This window comes from Monosiga brevicollis, genomic scaffold, assembly GCF_000002865.3.
Source record: "Monosiga brevicollis MX1 MONBRscaffold_2 genomic scaffold, whole genome shotgun sequence".
NCBI lineage: Eukaryota > Choanoflagellata > Craspedida > Salpingoecidae > Monosiga > Monosiga brevicollis.
In genome coordinates, this window is record NW_001865039.1 from 2682430 (window position 1) to 2700194 (window position 17765).

A 17765-nucleotide genomic window follows, 5' to 3' on the forward strand; every position below is an offset into this window, starting at 1 on the left:
CACCAAGCAAAGCCGGGGCTCGGAGACGCCTTACGCTTTGAGGGCTTCCCAGCCAATCACGGCGTTTCCAAAGGTGGATTCATTCAGATACGAGTGTTCATAGTTGACAATCTAGCCAAACCACCAGCTGTGAGATGCGGCAGGGTACGCAGTGCGTGCGGGTAGCAGCAAGGATATCAACTACGCGCAGGAACACACCTGACTGTGAATTTCACGCAGATCTCGCTGCCACCGCAAAAAAATGACAAAGGAGAGCAACCGTGAGACACAAGCAGGGTTCATTGTCATTCACTCGATCGCTCGCTCATATAGCACCACCCGCACCTCAATTTCGCTGCGCCGTTGCATGAGGGCCAAATAGGCACGTTGCGGGTCATGGGCCACAGCTGCAATGGCACCACCAGTGGAAGTGGGGGCAGTTGCGGCAGTGGCACCACCCACCGCCGCCTTGCGGCCTTCGCTTCGTCGTGGCATTTGCGCAAGCGCTGACCAGGCTCTTGCTCCAACGAACATACACGATCCAGATCCAGGATGAGAACGGGCCTGCAAGCTCTCTGCCCGCAAACTTTATGCACCTTCTCCACAATTGATGCGAGAATAAGGGCGAGGACGGGGGTCAAGGCGAGGACGAGGAGGACGAGGACGAGGACGAAGAGAAGCCCCCCCGAAAAAAAACGGTTCAAAAGACTGAATGTCAGACTTTTGATCCTTTCCTCTGACATCCCATCTCTCTCTCTTTCTTTCTTCTTCTCTCTCAGACACTCCATCTCTCTCTTTTTCTTCTCTCTCTCTCTCTCTCTCTCTCTCTCTCTCTCTCTCTCTCTCTCTCTCTCTCTCTCTCTCTCTCTCTCTCTTGTTGTCTTGTTGTGCTTTTCCTTTGTGTCTTTGCTCTTTACTTCTCAAACCGACCATCTCTCTCTCTCTCTCTCTGTGCATTTTGTTTGGGCTCGAGCGACGGGCTTGGCCTGTGGTGCCGCTGAGGGGGGCGTGGCGGGGGGGTCACCGAAGTAGGGGTTGCATGATGGCCCAAGCGGTCGCAAGCAAGGCCATGGCGGCAGCCAGTCCGGGGCAAAGCCCAGCCGCGGGATCATCCAAGCCCGCGTCGCGGGGACGCTCTGGAACGACATCGCGGAAGCAGCGCTCTCTGTTTCGACGTCGACGTTTGGGTGCACATACTTTTCAAAGCGCTGATGAGTTTGATACCATCGCCGTGCTTGGCACTGGCTCTTTTGGCAAGGTGTGCCCATGGTGACTACGGGGCGGGAGAGATGCTGCTGTGCCAGGAGCCGTATGCAGTTTTCCCAAATTGACCAACTCACATGGGCTTCTTGGTCCTCTGCCGTTCGACTATCCAATAACTTGCGGCACAACGTTTTTACAGGTGTTCGAAGTGGCGCACAAACAGACGCAAGAGCGGTTTGCCCTCAAGGTTCTGGACTGGGCAGAGATGCAGCGCCTCGATATGATTGATCAGCTTGAAGCTGAGAAGCACATCATGGTAGGTCTTGAGCATCGCCACATGTCCAAGCCGCCCACCTACGATGGTTCCCTTGATTCCATCGTGCTCCTGCCTATCTAGCGCAAGCTCGGTCAACACCCACACATAGTCGGCCTGTTGGCGACCTGGACGTCAGCCACCGACCTATACATGCTGCTTCAGCTCGTGCCAGGCACAGACTTGTTCGAAATTGTCCGAGCACACAAAGTGGTGCCTCCTCCACGTGCTGCTCGCTACATTGCTCAAATCGCTCGTGTAAGCTTTGGTTTACTTTTCATGTCATTTGACCAGCTTTCTTGCAGCCGTCACCCTGTTTGTGTTGCTGCTGCGAGTCGGCTTTACCGCCTGGTCCTGGGCGACTTTCGGCTGGCCGTTAGCCTTGTGCTCACGAATGTTGTCATGGATAGGGGTTGGACTACGTTCACCACAAGCACATTATCTATCGGGATCTCAAGCTGGAAAACCTGCTCCTTAACGAGGCAACTGATTCGGTGCTGCTCACCGACTTTGGATTGGCCAAGGACGTGCACTCTCGCAACGGAAAAACAAAGACCATCTGCGGCACAATCCAGTACATGAGTACGGAAGTGCTGGCTGGTATGCCATACAATTATCGAGTTGATTGGTGGTGCTTGGGTGTTGTTTTGTTTGTGCTCATGGTGGGCAAATACCCCTATGGCCAAGTACGTTTTTGACTCGCTTGCATCTGCGCCCAATTATTGGCACGACCGGAACAGAACAGAACAGAACAGAAAAAAAACTAAAAAAACTTATTCTCTGCGCACGTTTGCTCTAGGGGATTGAGCGTCTGCAATTTGATCGCAGCGCCAATGACCGAAACATTATGTTGCGTCGCATCCGTGAAACGGAACTACAGTTCAAGCGACCCGTTTCCCCGGCCGGCCGGGCTCTCATCCAACGAGTATGTTGTTGCCAGAACTCAGCTGCATCCGCGCAATTATGCTTGTGCACGAGCTGTAGAAGCAGTTTGTGCCTGTGCTCAAATTTGGTCTGTGCTTTCTCGGTAGCTTTTGACCGACGAACCGAGCAAGCGCTTGTGCTCCTACTCAGCTCTGCTGCGTGACCCGTGGTTTGATCTCGTGCAAAGAGAGGATCAGGACGTTGATGGCCAAACAGCGGCCTTTGACTCAGATGCGTTACCATCGGGCCGTGGCTCAGTCTTTTCCGATGCCTCTTCCTCTGGCACACCTGTACGTTGAGCCGGCCCCTTCCTTGTCTCTTCTTCTATTTGTGTGCATGCATGTGGCTTGTTCTATTGACTTGATGGTCACGGTAAAAGAAAACAAAAACAAAAAAAAAATGCATGTTCGCCCTCAACCAAAACTGATTGATGGTATGGCAGGCCTTTTCGTTCGAGTCCTTGCTCGCCGAGCCCATGGCCGAGACAACGACTCTTCCTGCTCGCGAGCCTTCTTCACCGCACAGAAAGGATGCGGCAAATCGGTCTCTTTCCAGCTCGCCCATTGCTACCCGCCGCCACTCACCGTCCCGGCTGCGTGAGGTGCTCGGTCTCAATCTTGGCGATGGGCGCCGCCGAAGCAGCACTGCCGGCAACAAGTCTCGCACCGATGATGAAGATCTTTTCTCCATTCTGCGTCGCCATCATCGCAAGACGCGCCGGCGCACTGGCTTGCTACCCAAGTCTTACGTCTGCTCGCCTCGAACCCTCGTGCGGGCCGAGGGGATGCGGGCTTCCATGTCAACCACCTTTTCACTTTCTTCCGAGGGCTCCCAGCACGATCAGCTAGACCCGGCTCGCTTCTCCCCGGGACATCAACCTCGCGCTTCCGTGACGACCGCCTCCCCTGCACGCCAGGGTAGCCGACTGTGGCCGTTTGGTGGAAATCGGCGACATAGCACACCGGCAAGGGATCGTGCTCAGAGCGAAGCGACCGGTGCCGAATCCTTGGCGCAGCTTTTTGACCTGGTTGCAGACATTCAGGGCCTTGACTACCATGACCAACGCAGCCCCGCTGCAGTTAAATCGCGTGGACGGACGCGACGCTCGAGCAGCAGTTCTTTATTGCCAGAACCCCGCCAGCCTTCTCCATTTCGCGCCTCGTCCCTTGTGCTACTCGAATCACCCGAGGCATCATCCCGACCATTTTCAGGATCGCCAGACCTGGACGGCGCTGAAGACGCTAAAGGCGCTGCCTCTGCACGGATCAAAGCGCTTGCTAGCGCCTTTGTTGCCAAGGCCATGCACGAAGCTTTGGCTGAGCACGGGGGCGGCCTCGACCTGGCGGCTGCAAGGCCCTTGCCTACGGCTTGCCCCGTGATCCTCGTGACATCAACAGACGGTATTTCTACTTCTGACCAGTTCAAATCCTCAGGTTCAGTGCAAACTGAACACGAGACCATGTTTCTGGAGCCGGATGCTACGGCCGAGGCAAACCAAGCAGCCGACCTGCAGAGCCTCTCCAGTCAGGCAAGCGTAGAAAAGACATCAGGCTCTGGTGTGGACAGTGTGGATCTACATGCTGAGGCAATCGACGCGGGCTGGGGCTTGAACGCGGATTCAGACATCGACACTGACTCCGAGTCAGATTCGGACAACAGCTTGAGCGAGATTGAATCGTTCGTGTAAGAGCACGACGGTGCCCTGTCTCACCCCCTGACGCTCTTCTGTCGTTGTTCGTCCAAGCAAGCCCGGTAACAATTGAGCCATCAAGATCCTAGGGATGATAAATTGGCACATGCCAGCAACCCAAGATTGGAGCAGGCGCTACATCGCGAGGACTATGAATGTCTGAAAAGAAGAGAGAGAGAGGGAGAAAAAAAACAGGCTATGCTCCGATGCGGAAAAGGCAGTGGGAAGGCACAGCATAAGTAAGAGGGGGAGCGCGCGGGCAGGGCGTCGGATGATCGGTGACTGTCGAAAGGCGATTGAGAGTTCACAGTGATGGAGTGGAAACAACTTCACCAAAGAAAACAAGAAAGAGATTAGTGCTTTCGAGTCATTTCATCCGTCAGCCACTCCATGCCCTCGTACAGGCCTTCACCAGTCAGTGCACAACAGGCCTGAATGTGCCAGCTATGGTCTTTGATCGAGGTCAGGTTGAACTGTTTCGAGATTTCCGCGGCTGACATGGCGCCCTAGAAAAGGATGACGGGAGACATGAGTTGGAGGTGGAGTTCGTGGGAAGCAAAAGGCCTCGAAAGCTACGCGTACAAACCTTGAGATCTTGCTTGTTGGCCAGGACCAATAAGCGTGCCGACTTGAGATCGTCATGCGCAAGCATGGTGTACAATTCTTCTTTGATGAGAGTCAATCGCTCGCGGTCTGTTGAATCGATCACCAAAAGCACTGCCTACATCGCCACATTGGTGTGGTCACGTGGCGTTGGCAATTTGTTCAAGCCGTTCGAGCCGAGATTGAGAACACCACGCGCTAGAAGAACACGGCCGACCGGTTGTCAAAATCCTGTGACAAACCTCGACGGCATTGTAATATGTTGACCATGAGGACCTCAGGCTCTCTTGGCCACCCACATCCCACATGAGGAATTTGAGATTCTTGAATTGAATCTATTGGTGCTCAGCGTGTGTTCCATGAGATTGAAGAGGGCGGAGCAAAGAGCCACTTGAGGAGAATTCAAATGACAAACCTCCTCCACATTGCTGCCGATGGTGGGAGAAGTGACCACGACATCATTCAAGAGGCTGTAGGCACACGAGCAAGTGTGAGGCGCCGACGAAAGCTCGGGGCTGGGCGAAGCGAGAATCTGTGACGAGGGCAGAACCAGCAGCTAGCCTGTCCCCAGAGCTGTCTTGCTGAACGTACTACTGATAGAGAATGGTGGTCTTGCCAGCGTTGTCAAGACCAACGATGATCAGCTTGTGCTCTGCAAACCGACAGGAATCAGGCGAGCTGAATACCACGCCCGACACAGGGAGCGGGGTGATTTATCAAGTTGTCTCGGCGGCGTATCCTTGCCAAACTGACCTTTGCCATCACGACCCCAGAGATTGAAGAGATTGCTAAACCAAGATCCCATCGTGTCGGGAAACACGCTGTTTTGGCCCGTCACTCCCAGCGCATCGCAGACAAGCAGAAGTCGGGGGGGGAAGGCAGCTAAACGGCTGTGCTTGCCAAATCAGAAAGCACGAGGCAAACCAAAGTCCTGTGCAGTGACCGATCCGGATGTACGTGAGGCAACACAAATGGAATTCACATATAGACCGGCAGAGGGGGTGCGAGGGAGCGTTTGCGAGAAAGAGAGACAGAGAGAGGAGAGAGAGAGCGGGTGCAAAAGCAAAGCTTGGTGGCACAAGGGAAGCAAAATCCCACCACACGAATGCACGCTCGGCACACAACACAAGAGGGATTGTAGGCAGATCAATCAAAAAGGTATCGGTGGCTGCAGGCAGCTCAGGCGCGTAGAAAAGCATGCGCGGCCAATCATCGCTGCCGCATGCTCCTTGCCCGCACAAGACGAGTATGGGCGGCCATCGGATTTTTTTTTTTTGTTACCAAACAAACCTTCAGCAAACAACGTGTACGCCTCACTTGCGTATTGACGGAATACTCGGTTTCACACCGGGGCCTGCACTCCGAGGCAGGACGCGCCTTTGGCCTTTTCCGCGGCAGCTAGCACAACGCCTGCTCTGCTCAACGATGACGAGAATGGAGTCGAAGAGGAGCCGACCGGATGCAGAGCTGCGCGCGTCTCGATCAAATTGTGAAGTTGGATGAGATGAGTCTCCCAGTCTCTCAGTCTCCTCACTTTTCCATGCGCACTTCTTGCCTTAAAAATGTCAGATAAGTGTCCGCTGAACGAAAAGACTTGAGAAACGAGCCAATGGCACAACCAGGAAGGAGCATCAAGAGCCGCGTTGATTACATGTAGTTCTGAATTCAATTTGTTTGTGAAACATTCTAGCTCGACCGTCACGACCTGGGCATGGACAAGAAAAGAATGGGGGCACGCAGACACGACGGTTAGATGCTCGAAGCCTCAAACAGGTGAAAGGGCACCAGAGCGCCAGACGCGGTGCTTGAGCCAGGGGCGGTGGTTAATGCGCCGAGGTTGTAGAATTGTTGAGCCACAAAGTGGAGCATAGTTGACTCATCGTCGTCCATGGGGGAGTGCCGTGCCTGCGCACCGTTTCCTTCTGCCCGCTTGCAAAAGAGCAAGCGATAGCGCATTTGCACACCCAAACGCGCCAAGACCAGAACTCGCTCGTCTCCAACGCCAGTCTCTATACCAATGCCGGCAGGAAGCTGCTCTGATGGCAAGCAGGGCAAAACTCTTGAATGTGCCTCTGCACGAGTGTCCGGATGACACAGGCTGCCATGTGGATCTTGCACCAAACATGTCAAACTCAAAATGGAATGGTTCTCGTCCTGCCACTGTTCCAGGTGAAATGCAGCACGCAGAGCAGGAGCAAGGTGCTGGCTTCGTGCCGTCACAACTGCTACAATGTGCCAGTGGAGTCGGCTCAGCTGCACCACATGGCCGCAGCGCGCAATGACGTCATGGGCGATGGCCTCTGGAGTTCGGTGGCCGGCCCCAAGCTTGACATGCTCTGTAAAAGTTGCCTTGGCGTCTGTGTACACACAAACACACCCGTCCTCGTTGGGTCTGATATCAATGGCCACGTGCAGCACGCGCAAGCGAGGCAAAAACTTGAGTCGTCCGTCCACGGCACACAACTCGGTGCGATCATTCATGAGTGAAGCCAAAGAGAATTGGCGATTGCTGATGACAGTCGTCATGGCACCGTTAGAAGTGCCTGAGCGTCGTCCCAGCGTGGCGTACAGCTCCTGACAAAGCGTCTCCAGCTCACTCATGCGCAGTACGCCGCGCTGATAGCGAGGCTTCAACAAGAAGGGCTGGGGTACAAGATGCAGGTTTTGTGGCATGACAGGCGCAGCTGTCCCCTGCAGGGCTTGACCCAGGTTTAAGTGTGGCACACAGGAGATGATCAGGAGATGGAAGGTGTCAGGGTCCACATTATCCCAAGAAGCCACCTCGGCCTGAACGCGAGCACGAAGCTCGGTCACAGCGTCGCTTGGGTCTTGGCTGGCCTCGGGAGAGAGGGTCAAGATGGCGTCGTCCAAGAGCTCCCATGAGCCATGACCACCCTGCTTGTACTGCCCTGCGGCATTTGAAAGCGTCTCCATGAGCTGCTGTGTGGCCAGGCTTTCCATGTGCGCGTCAACTACCACCAAGGATCGTAGGTTGCAGGGAGGGGCGATGGGGTGGCACCCCATCCGACCCAGCAAGGGTAAGGCGGAGGCAGAGACTTGGATATGGTCGAAAATGGGGTGCTTGGTCACAACGTCAGGATCATCCAAGGGCTGCACGGAGGTGCCCTCAAAGACAGCGCTGTCCACGCTCTCAAGTGGCGCCAGCGCCTTCTGAGCCCCATGCATGGCCATGCGCTGAGTTTGGCGCCAGACGCGTGAGGATACGTTGGCGATGGTTGGGGGTGGGCGAGGAGGGTACAATTCGAGAAAGAAAGGATCAATCAAACGCTGCATTCCAGAGTGGCTGTGGACGCCTGAGATTCGGTCCAGCTCAACTGCTTCAACCTTCACGCGCGGTGCCTGCACGGCCAACTGGCTTTGTTGCTGCGACCGTTTGGCAAGGTGACGCGCACGCCGCGAAACAGGCTTGGCACACAATGCATATCCCCTGCTGAGTCGCCACGCAACAGGGGACGGCTTGAGATTATCACACGCGGTACTTTTGCTTGCCGCGGTTGCTGCCATTCCTGTTGGCACTGCGTTGGTGGGGAGCAAGCTGGCTTGCCGAGCGATATAGCTGGCATGAACCACCCGGCTCAAGTGCGAGGCCTGCGTATCAAATCAACAGCGGATGCACGATGGGGCTTTTTTAGCTGCTGCAGAAAGGGGATTCGAGAACTAGGCTGAAGAGGTGAACGTACCGGAATATAGGAAGGGTCTGCGCGATAACAAGAGGGAATAAGGGGGTCAACCGAGTGAGTGTCAGAGAGAGCATCAGCGGACACTCTGCCATGATCGTGCATGGGGCCAAACAGGGCTGGGTGCTGGATCAAGGATGTAGCAAAGTTGAGGGCACATGCATCCGCGCTCTTGGCACGCGGACCACCGAGTCCGTCCTCGATACCGGCACCGGTGCCATCCAAGCAGGCATGCGGGTTGTAGGGAGATGCCTCCGTTGTGTCCACAACGGGAGGGGCCGAGTCCATCGTGCCTGCACGGATGGACTGGTGGAAAGATGACATGCCCTGGTCTGCAGATGCTTGTGTGGTCAGCGGGGGCGCAGGTTGTGGCGGTACAAACGCTTGTGGGCCTGGTACAGGGGTGAGCGAATCCGACGCGCCTGAGGTGACCGACAATGGCTTGGCCAAAGTGGAATCATGTGCCAATGGCTCCGACCCTGGCGTCAGCGTGTTGGGTACTGCAGGGGTAGCCGGATGGCTATCGTTGGTTGTTGAGTTACGGTGGCCTGAAAAGTCCATGGGGGATGCTGCTAAACGACCCTTGGCGCGGAGCGCTGCAGTCTTGGTCATGGGTTTGGGTGAAGTTCGCGGCCCCATCGAACTCTTTCCACCATGGTTGGGCAGCTTAGCGCGTTTCTGGCTAAGATACTTTGGGGCTGCGGGCCAAAACATGCATTCGTAAAAGTCAGGCGGTCGCACCACGAACAACATCATCAAGAACATCAACAACAAAAATAACGCGGTGGCAAGCACGGCGATCCACCATTTGTATTTAGTTTTTGGTTGATCCTAATCGTACCTTTGTAGGCTGGTTCGAGCGAGCCTTGCTGCGCTGATCTGTGCAGTTGTTGAAGCACGTCGACGCGAGGGTGTCGCCGTAGTTTTTTGACCAAATCAGATGTGGCAGTGAGAGTGCCGTCTCCGTCACCATCGGTTGTACTTGCTGAGAAGGCTACTAGCTCAGCTTTACGAGGTAGTCTGTGTAAAAAGGTGCTCGCTGACACGTCTCGGGGCGTGATGCCTTCCGCTGGTGTGATTGGAGATGCATCAGGGGACGGCGGCCGCATGGCACGCGAGTACAGCTGTGCCAACTCCAGCATGCTGCGAGGATACTGTCGGGAGGGGCAAGCAAGACGTGCAATAAGAGGCCGTGCGATCATGCTGGAAATGATCATTGCCAGGTTTAAGGTGATCGCACGAGCTCACCTGCATTTGGTGGGGGCTCAACCGATGAGGTACCAACATGCAGTCGGGCTCGACGGGGGTAAAGCGCAGAACCAGCCAAGATGTGCCCCGGACACTGTTGTCGGTCTCGGGCAACACGGCTGCTTCAACGCCAAAGTGCATCAACTCTCGTTCTGTGCATCCACTATGACCACAGTAGCAGCACAAAAAGGGGGGGGCACACATTGTGAGTCTGGATCTACGGGTACAGAAGTCCGCGAGAAGTGTAAGGAGGTAGCATCATCGCGTCGCGTCTTACAAGCTGTTGTCGTTGTCGTTGTCGTTGTCGTTGTCGTTGCCGTTGCCGTTGTCGTTGTCGTTGTGGCGCGACGTGGGTTGCAACAGGACAGTAGCTCCACGAACGGGAATGCCATGATTTATCAAGCGTCTGGGCAACCGATGCAAGTGTGACGTGAACATGAGATATGTGCCTGTAGAGCTGGCAGGCCGGATTGCACATGATGCGCAATAACATACAAGGCACACCACCGAGCAAATGCGTTGGTGACATCCCCGGAAGGTGGCTCGAGGTCTTGCCAGGCCGTGGCTAAGTCCGGGGCAGGCATGAACGAGCCGGTTGAGAAGAGGAGTGGACTGGCCAGACAGGGCAAGGAAAACAAAGTCCAGTGTTGTTTCCTAGGGGTGGCCGATGGAGGAGCGCAGAGAAGTAAAACAGGTCTTACCTTCTCCTAATGATTTGAGCTGGGGCTTCGTCTTGAAGTACTCCAGCAAGGTTGGAGTGGGAACGCTGATCAGGAAGCCAGTTGTGCCAGAGCTAGAGGCCGAGCTTTTGACAACCCAAGCACATGGTTGTGGAGCATGAAGCAAGAATCTCAAGTTTTCCTCGCTGAACCAGTCATTTGGCACAGCCACTTGTCGCAAGCTTTTGAGGGGCGCCTGAGGCAGTGGTTGATGTGATGCGCAGTGAGCAAGCCAAGAAGATGGAAAAAGGCTGAGGCCCCTCAGAGCAAAGGTGCGCGATGACGAGAAGTTGCAACGTACAAGCTTGAACATGACGAATGCTGATGCGCCACGATTTAGACAAGAAATAAGGGAGCACCCCAACAATGGTGTCTGTGCACGCCCTGAAGGGCGTCGAGCGAGCAGGGACCGATGTGGCAATGCCGCTTTGAAGACTACTCAATCCCGGTCATGTGTGACGATGGCGAGCTTCAGCCATGGCACTGAGAGGCCTGCGTCTGAAAAAAAAAAAAAAGGAGAAAGCACAGTGAGGTTGGATACGAGGAGCATGGGATGGACGGAGGAAGGAGGCGCAAGTGAATAGTGAGAGAGGAAGCCAATGCACAAAAACGAGGTTTAGCGAATACAGCGGCAAACGTAGATTAACAACCCCCAACCCCTCGATGCATGGCAGCGAGGAAGAGACAAGTCCAATGTTGAATCGAAGTGAGGGCGTACTCATCATGAACCTGCGTGCATCGCTGTATCATTGTGTATGTGTCTTCGCTAAGTTCGACCGCGTGTGTGCGTGTGTGAAGCAAGAGCGTACCAACGCCAAGGAGCCGAAGCGCCGGCACATTCCCAGCGAGCAGCCTCACAATCTAGATAAGCAAAGGTCGCCAATAGAAAATGAATCAAGGACAACCAGAAGCACAGAGTTGAACCCAATAGAAAATGAATCAAGGACAACCAGAAGCACAGAGTTGAACCCCGTAGACACGCACTGCGCCTCTCAGCCACCAGCATGTGAGGAGCACACACAGCTGAGGCATGGCTTCACCATCGATCAGCGCAACCCTTGATGACACACGCTGCTCAAACCCAGAGAGGGAGGCATCCCACCTTTTTGGCGTCCACTTGAAAACACACTTGGCACCCCTTATCAAGGCTCTCCTCAACTATCCCAAGACTGCTGCAGTCACACGGGCTCTCCAACCAAAAACAGGCCGTGCCGTATCACGTCGTACCAGGTGCAAGCGCAAAACTCGTGCACTGCCCTCCTGTGCCGTCTGCTTGCCGTTCTCGTGTGTGTGTGTGTGTGTGTGTGTGTGTGTGTGTGTGTGTGTGTGTGTGTGTGTGTGTGTGTGTGTGTGTGTGTGTGTGTGTGTGTGTGTGTGTGTGTGTGTTGTGTGTGTGTGTGTGTAGCCAGCACAAAGCAAACACAAGCGTAATTATACAAGGAGAGAAACACTAACAAGGGGGTTCTTCACTCTGACTTGGTAGGCCTGTCGATATCGAGCACGGCAGCTGGACTGATCTCAAGGGAACTCAGCCGATTGACCTCTTGGGAAGGAGTCACTACCCTCACCGCCAAACCCCTCACGCCTGCACCACCCGCGCTGCCGAACAAACCATAACCGCCACTGCCGTTTGAAGTCAGGTCCCGCTTTCCAGTGAGCGAATAACATTTGGTAGTCACCGGCGCCAATGTCAGCCAGTTGTGATCAGGCATAGTGGAACCTTTATTACACTTTCACAGGGCACGTTTGCTCTGACGGTTTTTGTCTACTTTTTTTTGATCACTGCTGCCAGTCGGGCCGCGAGCTGGTTTGGAAGGAGGGTCAACTTCCCATCTGCACTGGATGCCCTTTGTGCACATTTGGGTTTGCTGTGATACGAGACGTCAGGCATAGGGCTTTGCTCTGCGTTGCGACATTGGTGATCCACCACGGTATGTCATGCGTGCTACACACGCACTCGTACACCACACGGTGACAACTTCTGGCTCGGCGCAAGCCATGTGTCGGCCACTCTCGCCCAGCGGCGGACTCACTCATGCTTCCCGACTGACGGTGTCGCGATAGATGGGGTTTTACGATGAGGAGCGCGAGGCGCTGCGTGAGCGCCCCACCACCATTTCCTTCATGATGCAGCAAAAAGCAGTGCGTCGCTCAACAGCCCTGCTTTTTGTTTCCCTGCAGACGGCTGGCTCCAGACGGCTATGTCTCCTCAAGTCTCGTCTCATGCCCTGCTCTTCTCCTTTATCAGATCGAGAGTGCCGAAAGTGGCGATGAGGATGCTAAGGCATTGCTGCAAAAATTGAAGGATGCCAGTAACCTCCAGGTCTGTGCTTACCTCTGGACTTAACGACCTTGAACGCAGCTTTTGGCAGACTGCTAGCCAAATGCCATGCCTGGCGCACATGCTGACTATCATGCTCTTTGTTGCCAACACACCCTGCAAAACAGGCTATTGAACTCACGGGCAGCAGTTACAGCAAAGAATTTTGTTTTGAGATGGCAGATGCTTTGAGCGCCCACCCCTCCATCGAGACTGTCCTCTTTGATGACATGTTCACGCGCCGCAAAATCCCCGAAATTCACCCCGCGCTCTCGCGCTTTGCCCACGTCTTTCTCAAATTTGACAATCTCACCTGGCTTGACCTCAGGTAAGCATTCCTTGCCCTAGTGGTCGCGGTCTTTGGATTTCCTTTCACCGGCCATCTCATCGCGAATGCCACGAACTCCCCTCCCGCCTGTACTCCTGATAGCGACAACGCCGTAAATCCGCAGGGTGCAGAAAATCTGTTTCCTCTTATTTCCCGCTGCCTTACCCTCAAACGCCTCGTCCTCAACAATACGGGTGTCGGCCCCAGCGGCGGCGCAGTACGTATCGATGAGCTTGAACCTATAATGCTTCAACCCTCCATGTCGACCTCGCTGTTTCTGATCGTGTGGTATCATATTCCTACGCATAGACCGTGGGCAAGGCCCTGCAAGCAGCCTGTCGTTTGGGTCAGGAAAAGGGCACCCCCTACGCGCTCGAGGCCTTTATCCTCGGCCGTAGCCGTCTTGAACTCGACGGCTCCATTGAGATTGGCAAAGCCTTTGAAGTACGAGCCTCGTTCCCCTCTTCACGCATTCCTTTTCCCTTTGCTTCTTTTCTTTGGTTCAATCCCGCTGCTGCTTTGTGTGTAGATGATGGGCTCGCTGCGCGAGGTGCGCGTCAACAACAACGGCATCTATGAGGAGGGAATCGTGGCGCTGGCCCGTGGCCTGGCGCACAACCAGAATCTCGAGGTAAGCCATTTTGGACAGCAGTAGATGCAGCAATTAGTCCTGCATGGTCTTCACGCCCGGCCAACTGCTGCACTTGATATTCTTCAAGACGGGCGCCTTCTTCTCTCGCGCCACACTCACACGCCCTCTCTCGCTTCCTTTCCCCCTTACCCGTCTCAATGTCTCACCAGATCTTGGAGTTGTCTGATAACGCCATCAAACGCCGCGGTGGCATTGCTCTCGGGCACATGGCTCGTCGGTACGTTCGGCTGCCCCAACAACCGTGTCCTGGCCTGTGCTGATGGAGCTTTTGTTATGTACCACGCGACACCGTTCCGTAGTTGCCCCAATCTGCACACGGTTCTTCTTGAGACCACATGCCTCAGAGATGCGGGGGTGATCCCCATTCTTGAAGGCCTAAATGGTACGGTGCTTGCTTCTTGTGGCACCACTTGCAGTGTCTGGACTAATGCTAGCCGCGTTTTTGGTTGCTACTTGTCATGCCTCTCTTGGCCAACACTTTTTACAGGCGCCAAGCAGCTGAGTCACCTCGACATTTCATACAACGACTTGACAAAACAAGTATGCATGTGCAAGACAAGCCGCCTCTCATTGCCGCTCCTTCCTCATGCATCTCCTGCACCTTGGTCTGACTTGATCGTGCTTGGGCGCACAGAGCTTGAATGTGCTTCTGTCAATCTTGAAGGGCAAGCCTGTGCGCCAACTCGAAGCCAATGGCAACCTCTTTGGTGAATCCGGCCGTTCCGCTCTTTCGACAAGCTACACAAGCCAATTGGGGGAAATGAGTGACAACGAAACGTCAGCTGAAGAAGATGAGGAACCCGAGGACGAAATTGACTACGACGATAACATGCCCACCGACAAAGTTTTTGAGTGCGTGGCTGTCACGCTGCCTTTGCCCCAGCCGTTTCGCGCGTCCCGCTCATCCAGCCATTCTGGGCCTAATCGCTCCTAGTGCCGCTACTGCGTCTGTCACACAGCAACTGGCCCAGCTTCCCATCGACACAGCGACCACCCCACAGATCACCGAACAACAACGCCTCACAACTAGGGGTGAACCACTCGCACATTCCGTGGCTAGCCTGGCCATGGCCGTTCAACATTCTAGCAACAAAGTTCGTTGGGCGACAGAAGTAGTTGGGACTGGCGTTGCCGCGATGTCGTGATCGATTAAGAGGCTCACATCACTGTCGGATCTTTAGGCTGAGACCATTGAAACACACGCAGCTGCGTATGCGCGGTACCCCAATGCATTGCGGGACATTGCTTTTGAGGTTGGATGTGCCACTGCTTTGAAAATACTCGATGACATGCGCTGACAACTCATGCGTGTGCGCTGCGTGGGTACATGCCAATTGCAGTTGTGCGTGCTGTCGGAGACGGAAGGTCTGGTGCACCTCATCGACTTTATCATGAAGCCAAGCGTGGACGTGCTGGTATGAGCTGTTTGTTCAACTGTGATGTTTTTTTAATTTTTCTTTCAGTACGCTTGCCCTTGATCTCACCTCCGTTGCACCTCCTGCGCAATAGTTTGGCTTTCTCAACAGCATGTGTGTCGGCCTCGGCCTCATCAAGGCAGAAACCATTGTGGTTGGCAAGAAACTTGCTGGTGCGTGCACGCTCGCGCTTTCTTTCCTTTTCACTCTATCGCACCTTAATAAGGATGTTGCTTGACTATCGTGTCGTGGCTAAAACACTCTTGTGTAGATGCAAAGCGTGTGCCTTTGGATGAACCCGTGAGCGAGAAGCGCATGTTGGCAGTCTACAAGGCCCTTGAGGCCACGGCCGGTGTGTTCCATGTCGCGTTCAGGCCCACATTCGACTCTGCTTCTTGCATCTTGCCACTTTGACTTGCACACACACACACACACACACACACACACACACACACACACACACACACACACACACACACACACACACACACACACACACACAGAGCCTTGGACGCCCTATCCACGCATTCTCACTGTTTGCTGTTGTTCATTCATGCACATGAGTCTTTCAGATAAACTGCCAGAAGTCATAAAAAATAGTTTGAAGAGCTTGGCCGACACGCATGCCATTGAGGAGCGCGCCAAGAATCCGTACCACTCTTTTCTCAAAGAAGGTGCGTGCAGTCACTGTAACGAGCCTTGAATGCACCGATGAGATTTTAGGCGGCCGTTGGCTGACACGTCGCCTTGCCATTCCCGATTTCATAGGCCCCTACTTAAAGGCTGGGAACCCGGTGAACCAGGCGAGGTTGCAACTCCTCAAAGCTTTCAACTAGCCACCGCAGCGACGATTGTAACCAAGTCCAATGTTTGCCTTGGCGACCCCCGAATTCATGCTAAAACCCGGCATTTCAGAACGGAACTCGATCATGTTGGCGTATTGACACTTTTTTTGACTGCAGAGCCCGTGAGGGCTGCCCGGGACATAGCGGGATGCTAGATGTTGTGAATTTGGAGAAGCGCAAAACGTTGCATGATCACGGACGCAAGGGCTTAAGTCCCAGCATGGCACGCTGACGATTTGCTTCGGCAATCTCTTCCTCTTGAGTCTGATGGGCGATGCAGTCAAAAAAAAATGAGGCTGTTTGAACCAAGCGGCACCGCCCATGAGGAGGCACTCAAAAACAATCGACCTTACCTTTGGCTTGCCTGAACGACCGGCAGGAGGGGCCGGGTCTGCATTCCCTGTGGCCTTGCTCTTGGGAGTTTTCAGTTTCAGTTTCAGTTTATTGCTCTTGGTTCCTCCGCTTGCAGTACTGTGCCGACCAGCAGCCTCCATGGCCCGTAGGTCTGCCATGGGATCCACGTCTTCATCGCTTTCATCTTCCCGTTTGGGGACAGGTGGTCGTGGTGGCGAGCGCTCCGCCCTAGTACGTCGGTCGCCATCTCGCGACAAAGGTGTTTCACCTGACCAATGTTTTATATCGTGAGGTATAAAAAAAAGCCCCAATCAAACCAAAGCAGCGCGGGACAGGGCATGCTTTGCGTCTCAGTATTTTGGGCCATGGTAACGTACGACGGGGTGACGGCGAGCGGGAATAAGAGCGTCGGCGGGGTGATGGCGAGCGGGAATAAGAGCGCCGGCGTCGATAAGGTGATGGAGAACGGGTGCGTCGACGACGCTCATCAGGCGACCGTGAACGACGACGAGCTGTGGACAGGCGTGAACGGGTTTGAGGAGAATCCGGCGATGTGAGCCAAAAGAGCCAAGGGGTTGTCAAGGGGAAAAGCAGCACAGCTTCATCAAAAGCATGCAAGGCCGGGCTGATCAGAGGCATACCAGGAGGCGATCGAGAGCGAGAGCGCCGATACACCGGGCTACGGGAACGTCGGCGCGGGCTGGGGCTACGGCTATAGCGACGTCGGGGGCTACGACTGTAGCGACGTGGGCTGCGGCTGTAACGGCGTTGAGGGCTGCGACTGCGGCTGCGACTATGACTACGATAACGATGGCGGTCCCCATCGGACCGGCTCTTCTCTTGCTTGGCTTGAGCTTCGGCAGCAAGTTGACGCTCCTGCTCTTCGGCCTCGGCTTCTTCAAATTCGGCTTGCAGCGCACTAACGCGCGGTGCAAGTTGATCGTTGAGCTCCATGGTATAGCGCGCCTAGCACCAGCACGGCAGTAACGCACGTCGTGAATGATCAAGTGCGACAGGAGGCAGGAAGCGGTCAGGAAGCAGGCATCAGAGCAAGACGTCAGAAAAAAATGTCGGTTGCATTCGAACCATCAGACGAGGTAAGATAATGTCGCACACGCGGTCCTCTCGCAACAGCTGGTCCACAAACTCATCCATGTGCATAAGTTCGTACTCTAAGTAAGATCGCAAGGGATGGATGAAGAAACGCCCTCTGGCACTGCAACAAGTGTGTAGAGGAGTGTGACAGGGCGGCGGGGGGTGTGCGTTAATTGCAACCTACGCCCATCACGCTTCATATGACGCAGCTTGCGGAAGTCCTCGAGAAAAGGTTCGAGATACTGCCAGTAGATTGAAGGAGACAAGTGAGTATGAAGACAAGCAGACTCACAAGTCTTTCCATCCCTTCTTTTATTTCTTTTTTTTTTTTTTTCTTTTTTTTTTTTTTTTTTTTTTGGCCTCTGGCCCACTCGTTAAC

General features: G+C 54.5%; 6 protein-coding genes across 6 annotated transcripts in view; 3 read left to right on the forward strand and 3 right to left on the reverse strand.

Moving 5' to 3' along the window:
* Nucleotides 1-1048: 1048 nt before the first annotated feature.
* On the forward strand, nt 1049-2193 carry MONBRDRAFT_13269 (uncharacterized protein; the record flags this gene model as incomplete). The annotated part of the gene is made up of 4 exons (XM_001742329.1): nt 1049-1237; nt 1382-1498; nt 1580-1753; nt 1906-2193. The coding sequence occupies 4 exons, from the start codon at nt 1049-1051 to the stop codon at nt 2191-2193; spliced, it is 768 nt and encodes a 255-aa protein (XP_001742381.1).
* Nucleotides 2194-4462: 2269 nt separating this feature from the next.
* MONBRDRAFT_5315 (uncharacterized protein) lies at nt 4463-5517 on the reverse strand (the record flags this gene model as incomplete). Its single annotated transcript, XM_001742775.1, has 6 exons — nt 4463-4615; nt 4696-4830; nt 4955-5047; nt 5128-5182; nt 5304-5364; nt 5466-5517. The coding sequence occupies 6 exons, from the start codon at nt 5515-5517 to the stop codon at nt 4463-4465; spliced, it is 549 nt and encodes a 182-aa protein (XP_001742827.1).
* An 848-nt stretch (nt 5518-6365) lies between these two features.
* On the reverse strand, nt 6366-10690 carry MONBRDRAFT_30987 (uncharacterized protein; the record flags this gene model as incomplete). The annotated part of the gene is made up of 8 exons (XM_001742776.1): nt 6366-8321; nt 8414-9108; nt 9252-9564; nt 9659-9821; nt 9936-10064; nt 10154-10223; nt 10360-10573; nt 10679-10690. The coding sequence occupies 8 exons, from the start codon at nt 10688-10690 to the stop codon at nt 6462-6464; spliced, it is 3456 nt and encodes a 1151-aa protein (XP_001742828.1). The 3' UTR covers nt 6366-6461.
* Nucleotides 10691-11100: 410 nt separating this feature from the next.
* On the forward strand, nt 11101-15998 carry MONBRDRAFT_30988 (uncharacterized protein; the record flags this gene model as incomplete). The annotated part of the gene is made up of 19 exons (XM_001742330.1): nt 11101-11252; nt 11583-11778; nt 12442-12519; nt 12626-12700; nt 12826-13025; nt 13128-13242; nt 13335-13469; nt 13555-13656; nt 13827-13894; nt 13977-14059; nt 14165-14217; nt 14312-14529; nt 14561-14771; nt 14859-14930; nt 15018-15092; nt 15187-15265; nt 15364-15444; nt 15665-15766; nt 15861-15998. The coding sequence occupies 19 exons, from the start codon at nt 11101-11103 to the stop codon at nt 15926-15928; spliced, it is 2163 nt and encodes a 720-aa protein (XP_001742382.1). The 3' UTR covers nt 15929-15998.
* A 658-nt stretch (nt 15999-16656) lies between these two features.
* MONBRDRAFT_5318 (uncharacterized protein) lies at nt 16657-17214 on the forward strand (the record flags this gene model as incomplete). The annotated part of the gene is made up of 2 exons (XM_001742331.1): nt 16657-16746; nt 16927-17214. 2 exons carry the CDS (start codon nt 16657-16659, stop codon nt 17212-17214), a joined length of 378 nt encoding a protein of 125 aa, XP_001742383.1.
* Nucleotides 17215-17335: 121 nt separating this feature from the next.
* The window catches only part of MONBRDRAFT_5319 (uncharacterized protein), a gene marked incomplete at both ends in the record, with an annotated part of 1125 nt that continues 695 nt past the window's right edge, over nt 17336-17765 (reverse strand). Inside the window, 2 exons of the mRNA XM_001742777.1 lie at nt 17336-17463; nt 17571-17628. Coding sequence (XP_001742829.1) covers nt 17336-17463; nt 17571-17628 — 186 coding nt within the window. The remainder of the gene's footprint in view (nt 17464-17570; nt 17629-17765) is intronic.